The sequence below is a fragment of the Aplysia californica genome, unplaced genomic scaffold (assembly GCF_000002075.1).
Source record: "Aplysia californica isolate F4 #8 unplaced genomic scaffold, AplCal3.0 scaffold00801, whole genome shotgun sequence".
Lineage (NCBI taxonomy): Eukaryota > Metazoa > Mollusca > Gastropoda > Aplysiida > Aplysiidae > Aplysia > Aplysia californica.
This window is the reverse complement of record NW_004798071.1, coordinates 54823-62740: the sequence shown is the minus strand read 5'-3', so window position 1 is coordinate 62740 and position 7918 is coordinate 54823. Positions and strand designations below refer to the sequence as shown.

Here is a 7918-nt window from a genome sequence, read left to right as displayed (position 1 = left end):
ACCTGCTCCGCCGACGCCATGTCGTTGTTGTTGTTGTGGCTGTTATTGTTCCCCGAGGTGTGGTCTTCGCTGTCTGTCTCGTCCACAGACTCCTGACCCCAGTGACCTTTGACCTCGGAAGGGTCAGCGACACCGTCGTTCCGGGGAGTTGGCGTGGCCGGCTCCCAAGCCAGCCTGTTGCTCATTGGCTTATCCTGGTCACGTGCGCTGTCCTTTGCCCCAGCTGTATCTCTGGCGTTGGGCCCCGGTGACGCGGGCTCCCAGTCTAGCGTGTTCTTCATGGGGCTCTTCTCTCCTCCTTTGTTCTCGTCTGTCTTCTCCGTCGGGCTGGTTCTCCGGGACATATTCTGTCCGCCGTCGTTCTCCGCCTGACTGTTCTTTCGGGACATGCGACTCACGCTCTTTACAGGGCTGTTCTTTCTGGAGTTTTGGCCCGTCTTGTCCGCTGCTGGGGTGTTTCTTTGAGAGGCGTGATCTCCGTTCTCCGCGAGACTGTTCTTCCGAGACATTCGCTGCACGCTCTTTGTGGGGCTGTTATTTCTCGAGGTTTGGTCGGCGGCGTTCTTCGCGAGACTGTTCTTGCGGGAATTGGGAACCCCGGAGTTGTTCATCGGGGTATTCTTTCCGGACACTTGACTCGGCGCTTCTGTCATAGACTCTGGTCTCCGCTCGTTTTCTCTCACGCTGTCGAGCTCGGCTGACATCTCGCTGTCGGGCTGCGGCGGGCGGGCGCCCTTGAACGACGCCTCCGTGGCTCTGTCGTGGGGGCTGAAGGTCCGGGCGCCGCTAGGCGTCCTCTCCACAGCCGGGCTCAACCCTCCGTCCCTCGGGTTCGGCGGCGTCCGTCTCAGTCTGGACTCTCCTCCTCTCTCGCCTTCTTTAGCATAATCACCACCACCATCACCATCATCATCCTTCTTCCGTGGGTTTGGGAAGTCGCCCTCCTTCTTGTCTCCCACCGCTCCTACCCCTCCTCCTCCTCCTCCCCAGCCTCCTTCGTCGTCGTTGTCCTTGTCTCCCACTCCTCCTCCTCCTCCCTTCTGTCCTTGTCCTTTCTCGTCGTAAGAACCGTAGGCCAGAGAGCTGAGAAGATTCCAATCCGCTTGACCCGCCTGACTGTCCCCTCCCTCGGAGACGGTGTCTAACGGCCGGCCCGTTCCTTTACCGTACCCCCCAACAGACCCGTCGCCGCCTGCTGGGCCGGCTGACTTCTTCGAGTACTTGGCGGCGTAACCGTCGTGCACGGGTTCGGCCGAGTCCAGGTCAGCGCGCGTGTCTGGGAGCCGGAAGGAGCTCCTGCCGTAAGGGATGTCCTGTGTGATGTCATGAGCCATGAAGTCGTCCATGAAGTTGGGGTCGGTGTCCGGACGCGCGTACAGGGGCATGGTGGAGTGCATGCCTGAGTGCATGCCCACCTGGCTCTTCAACCTGTTCACCTGGATCTGGAGATCCTCAATGCCACTTAAACGCTGAAAAGTTGAAGCAAGTTTCAGAAATACGGGGTGAGTGAAGAGAAGCACACAGACTCAAACGCGATCTCTTAGTCCATTAAAAAAAACAAGATAGAAAGACAGTCAGACAGGCAGACGTAACAGAGTGAAAGAGAAGAAACAGCACGTACCAGTGGTGCCCTTTAACCACTGGTAGAAACGCAATGATAGATGAAATGACTGGTGCGAAATTGCCTTTAAAATGGTCAAACTGGCGGAAACGACTGTGGAAAAGGCAGCAAAATTATCAAAAAAAAATGCAGCAATAAATAACAAACACTGTGTAATTTTCATAACACCTGCAGCGACGAATCTGTTAAAATACAAAGAGGAGGGGTTGGGGGGGTGGGGTGACCAAGGCAGACACATGCATAGAACTTGGAAAATACCGCACAAAATCCATCCATTCATTAACACCGGGCTATATTTGACATCGTTGTGAACAAAAAGAGAAACTGCAATATTTGCGTCTGCTTCCTGTTGAAGTTATATTTATGTCCTTTCACTTTTAGACGCAAAACTGCTATGTTTTCAACACTGGAGCACCTGTGTAGATTAATATCATCTGTACGATGAGCTAAGTATAAATATTTCAGCCATGATGTGTTTCCCGACCTCATTACTACTTTAGGGACGAAGCCGACACAGACTACATAATAATATTATGTCCGATCAGAAGTAAGCCAAAAACAACGTTGAGCCCTTTTTCAAAATCATATCTCACTAACTAGAAGCACAACATTTCACAATTCCAGAGTGTGCATGTTGTTGTTTGTTTTGTTTTTGTTTTGTTTTGGCTGTTATCTTTTAACGGTTCAGATGACCAAAAAATATTTTAAAAACAACAACTGAAAGACCTGCATGAATAAAAAAGACATATTTCAACACCGGGGCATCTTCAGGCGTTGTCGAATGACAAGAGTGTACAACCTCAAAGAGGTAAGGCAACAAACAGACAGGTGTACATTCAGAGGTGCACCACAAGTAGGTTGAATTATTCGTATTTTGTAGCTAACCGGAAAGCAGGTGGGCTAGTGGCCAGGTGGGTAGGAGAGCAGGTAGGTAGGTAGGTGTGAATGTGTGTGTGTATGGGAATGGGTGTGCAATTTTTTAACGAAGAGAGGATATGTGGGTGTGGGTGTGTGCTGTAAAGCAACGGGTCACCATCTGGAAACGTATTCGACGATCAAGAAATTGCTAACAAAAACAGGAAGCAGTAGCCACGAGTAGCAGCTGATTGTACATGAACAATAATTTAGGACCCGGATTATGTTTAACGAGATAGATCCAGAAGATTCAGTCACGCCGTGGATAATTAAGTTGGCGGTTTGACCGCTCACGTTACTAAATACATGCACGTGCACAATCACCTGTCGCAAAACTTGGAGGCAGCAGTACGGGTTAACGATTAGCTCTCTGATCTTGACATTATTCAGCCCAGAACGACTTCTTCTGGTTAGTCTCGCTGATGATGTCGACACAACATGGCACGTGTGTGCCTCGTACCGCGGAGAGAGCGAGAGAGTGGGCGGATTTGTGCAAACTGATAAATCATCATCATCATCATCATCGGTGCCTTTCACCCCTAGTAGGGTATAGGCCATATACAAGCTCCTTCCATTTATCTCTGTCCTGGGCCATCCTCCCTTGCTCGTTCCAAGTGAGCTTCATCTCTCTCATGTCCCTTTCCACACATCTCCTCCATGTTTCCCGTGGCCTACCCCTGCTTCGTGCTCCCTGTGGGTTCTATCGCAGTGACTGTCTTGTGATGTTTCCGCAGGGCTTTCTGAAGGTGTGTCCAATCCATCGCCACTTTCTTAGTCCTATTTCCACTTCTATATCCTTTTGTCCTGTCCTTTCCCATTGCTCTTCATTTCTTATTCTATCCTGCCACTTAATTCTTAGGACACTCCTCATACATCAGCTGATGAAAGTCTGGAGACATAAATTCACTGAGAACTCGCACACTAAGCACCACGTGAAGATGCGCTGTTTTGGGCCACTTAAAAAAAAAGAAGCATAATAAGTTCTTTCTTCTTAATACAGATTTTCAACAGGTATTTAAATTTACTTTACGGTTGGCGGGTGCTCTAGTGTGGTTTGCTCCTTCGTTCCTATCAAACATCTATCGTCCTGATCTCTCCTCCTCCTTTTTTTTCGTGTCTGTTACTCTCTTGTACCACCTCTAATCTTCGGCACTTATTTGACCTAATTGTGTTGCAAATACCGTAAAAGTCTGACTAAAACTACTAAACCAAAAGTGTATTTTCCTTCATCTGGAGCTTAAAAGGTAGACAACAGCATGCATACCGTGAACAGTACAAATATCTGTTTCTGGTTTGTACGCTACCTTAGAATTACAAAGTTCTATCTGACATTTTGGCGGTTTAGAGTTACAACGATCATGGGGTCAGATACCAACTAAAATGAGACACGACACGGTGGAATCAGGCGCTCGTCAGTTTTGGGGCATCTTGAATTATTGGTGTAATCTTAAAGCCTGCTCATTTGCCTTGCTTTAATGAAAAAAAAAATCCATTTATTTGGAACAGAAGTTGAGAAATTTGCGAATGAAAGAGGTGAAGGTCACTTGGCATCACGGGTAAAATTAGCGAGAAAATGGCCAGCAACCTTTGGTGCTTTCCAAAACTTGAGTGTCCTTGGAAACCGCGAAATTTACATTTTTCGTGCCTTTCGTCAATGTTCCTCAATAAAATCCACAAAGATATGCGTTTTAAATGGACATAAAAGGTGATGAGCCAAAAACCTGAAATTCATTTTTTTTTAAAATAGCCAAATCGGCGGGAAAGCACTGGTCTCTCCGATTTTATTATTTTGACGAGTGCCTGATTTCCCCATGATGCCTCTCAAATAATGTTCTGTCAGCTCTATCGGTATCGTAAGATTATCCAGAATGGTAATCAAAATGTGTGCGGCATAGCGGTGAAATCTGACACTCGTCAAAATAAAGAAATCCAAGAAACAGGCACATTTCCACCAACTTGGCAATTTTTTTATCAATTTTATGTTTTGGGGGCTCAACGCCTTTTTTCCGTTTAATAGCACATTCCATGTGAATTTTTTTGAAAAACGTTGATTAACGGCACAAAATATGTACATTTTCAGTTTTCTAGGCCTCTGAAGCCATCGAAGTTACCAAACTTTACCTCTGAACCCAGGTGTCCCCCATCTTCTTCCATCACAAATATCTCGAGTTCAGTTCCAAATAGAAAGATACTTTTCATCAAAAGCAAAGCAAAGCAACAAGCTTTCGGAAGACACCAATAACTCCACATACCCAAAAATTGACGAGCGCCTGGTTCAACTGCGTCGTGACACATATTCTAAGAATTGCATTCTAAAAAGCTTGACATGATGTGAAACAAAAAATCTTTGACGTCAAATTTCTCAAAACTAGGGAACTGAGGGGATAGAACTTCGTAATTCTGAGGAAGCGTAGAATAGTACGATGGTTCCAGATGACCCACAGCATTGGTCTCCGCACTGCTACTGATGGGACAGGGGTGCTCAATTCGTCCTTTACGAGTTAGAAAAAGTTCGTCTCATAAGAGTTTAAAAAATCGCCCTTCAAGAGATAAAAAATGGTCCTTTAAGAGTTTTAAAAGTTCTTCCTTCAAGAGTTAAAATATTCGTATTCAAGAGTTTAAAAAATACGTCCTTTAGGAGTTACAAAATTCGTCTTTCAAGAGTTATAAAACTCGTCCACTAAGAGTTTAAAAATTCGTCCTTCAAAAATTAAAAAATTCGTCCATTAAGAGTTTAAAAAATTCGTCCTTCAAGAGTTGAAAAAGACATCACAACACCTGCTGCGGACCAGCCTCCCTTTCTTCTCTGGCGTATTTTGGCCTGAGTGAAGTAAGATCCCTGGATGGTTAATTCAAAAGAGACAATTCCTTTATTTTCCCTTTCTTGACAAAGGGGGGGGGGAGAGACATTCAAGAGCTCTTCGTCGTACAAAAGAGCTGCGGGTAGGCTGACATTTGTTCCTCTTTTCCATGTCCATCCCTTTCTAAGCAGCCTTCGTTTACGCTACAGTTCGACATGTTGACTCCATTGACCTTTTAATAGTGCTTTTCCATTTCTCCTTTCCTATCTCCATGTCGATGGACTGGTCACATTTTGCTAGTATTTTTACTCTTGTTTCCTTATCGGGGAGGGGTGATCTGTGATTAACCCTATCCGTACCCCCTGGGGTCATTTTGTACCCCCGGAGTTGTATTCTTCACATTTTAGAATACTTCTGGTACGAAGATCTCTTTGAAACTTTCGACAGTATTTCTCAAAAAATCATTTTGCTATGCAAAGCGTACGAATCGGATTAACGAGTATATTTCCTCTTTGGAAAGTGGTGGCAGAGAGTTCCTCACGTCGTAAAGATACGATAGTAAAACACGACGTACGGATAGGGTCAAACATAATTCTGCGTTGTCGGCTCTTCTGTCTTTCAGCACAGCTATTCTTGCATTAGACTATTTTGTACGTGCGACGTCTGATGATTTCGGAGGTTTGAGACAGTCAAAATTTTCCAAATTTTCCACACACTAAATTTCTCGGGAGGGGGCTAATTTACTTTTCTCTGTCTCTGTCTCTGTCTCTGTCTCTGTCTCTCTCTCTCTCTCTCTCTCTCTCTCTCTGTCTGTCTCTCTCCCTTCCTCTCTGCCTTTCTCTCTCTCTGTCTCTCTCTCTCCCTCCCTCCCTCTCTCTATATCCCTCCTCTCTCACCCTCTCTCTCCCTCTCTCACCCTCCCCCCCTCCTCTTTTTCTTTCTTTCGTTTTTTTTTTTTGGGGGGGTCAAACTCTATTCTACACAATGAAGAGAAGAATCTTGCTGGCCTGGTAAGACTTACTAAGAGTGCAATTATCGGGTAGTTTCCTCAAGCATCGCCCCCGTCCGTCTCAAGTAACAAGACGACTCTTGCATTGTCCAATTTCAGTAAGCGTCTGATCATGTTCCGGAGTATACTTTTTCCCGGTGAAACTTTTCATCATGTTGTTTTGTTTTTATTGGCGTGTTGTGGTGGCAACGTTCCCAGCCATAATTTTCATCACGGTTTTTTTTTGGTTGTTGTTTTTTTTTCTCGCGTTTTTTTGTGTGGCATCATTCCGAGTGACATACTCTTCATCCAGTGGCATACTTTCATCACTGTTTTTTGTTTATTATTGGTGTGCTATAGTGGCATCATTCTCAGTGACATACTTTTCATTGTGGTTTTTATTTTTTGTGTTTTGTCGTGGCATCGTTCCTTCTATATGGCTGTGAATGCAGGACAATCACTAAAGACATCGAAAATAGAATAGAAGCAACAGAAATATGGTTTCGTAGGAGACTGCTAGGAGTATCGTGGAAGGAAAATAAATCAAATGATGTAGTGCTTGATGAAGCCCACGTGGGACGCTCAGTGTTAAAAACAATCAGGAAACGACAAATGCAGTTTCTGGGACACCTGAATAGTCAAAAGGGTCTTGCACATCTAGCTCTCACTGGCAAAATTGAAGGCAAACGAGGCAGGGGTAGGCCCAGAGCAACCTACTTGAAGAACCTGAACAAGTGGGTGACAGGGAAAGATCAGGGAAACGTAGCTTTTTAAGAACATCCGAGCAAAGGAATGAAAGGAGTACCATGATCGCCGATGTCTGTCGCAGATCTGGCACAGGATGATGATGATGATGATATTGTGGCATCGCTCAGAGCGACATGACATTACCAGGCCTGGTTTCGTTTGGGAACAACTTCTAGGAAAAACAAGAGTCTCGCTGTAGCCGAGTGCATGCGCAGTCTTTCCGCCCTTGCTCTCTATTTTGTGCCAAGTAGAGTCATCAAACTGTGCGCCTTCCATAGTGAACCCACTTGGCTCAAACTGGGTCAAATGGTGCCCTCCTTGGTTAACCGGAAATGCGTTAGAGAGCACGGTCTATGGTATCCTAATACAAGTCATTGACTGAACATACATGATAGAGATAGGGACATCATACAGGTATGAACATAATAAAGGTGCGAAAATGAAAATGGTGTGAACATGATATAGAATCTTGGTGTGTATTTTTAAATCTCCTATCTAAAATCCAGAAAACACAAAATCTCAAACAAAAAATTCACGTAAAGCGTTATTAACTGATAAGAAATTTAAAAAACGGAGAAAACATGATAAAACAATGTAAAAATTTGAATTTAAAAAACAAGAACACAAAATTTGAGGGCATCAGATGTTAGCAAACAAATAACGACAACAAAATGTGTAGGTCAACAAGAATAACTGAAAACGTTTAACAAACGTCACTCCAAGAGAAAGTATTCACGCCATGTGAACAAATAGAGCGCTAATCCTATCCGTACGCCCTGGGGTCATTTTGTACCCCCCTGGGTTGTATCTCTTTGCAACTTTCAATATTTCTAAAAAAAATAATTT

At 44.7% G+C, this 7918-nt stretch overlaps 1 protein-coding gene across 1 annotated transcript in view; it reads right to left on the bottom strand.

Annotated features, from left to right (window-relative positions):
- LOC101862379 (mediator of RNA polymerase II transcription subunit 12) overlaps positions 1-7918 on the bottom strand; it is a gene marked incomplete at its 3' end in the record, with an annotated part of 50679 nt that continues 42761 nt past the window's right edge. The window contains 1 exon segment of the mRNA XM_013088734.1: positions 1-1469. Within this exon segment, the coding sequence (XP_012944188.1) occupies positions 1-1469 (1469 nt within the window).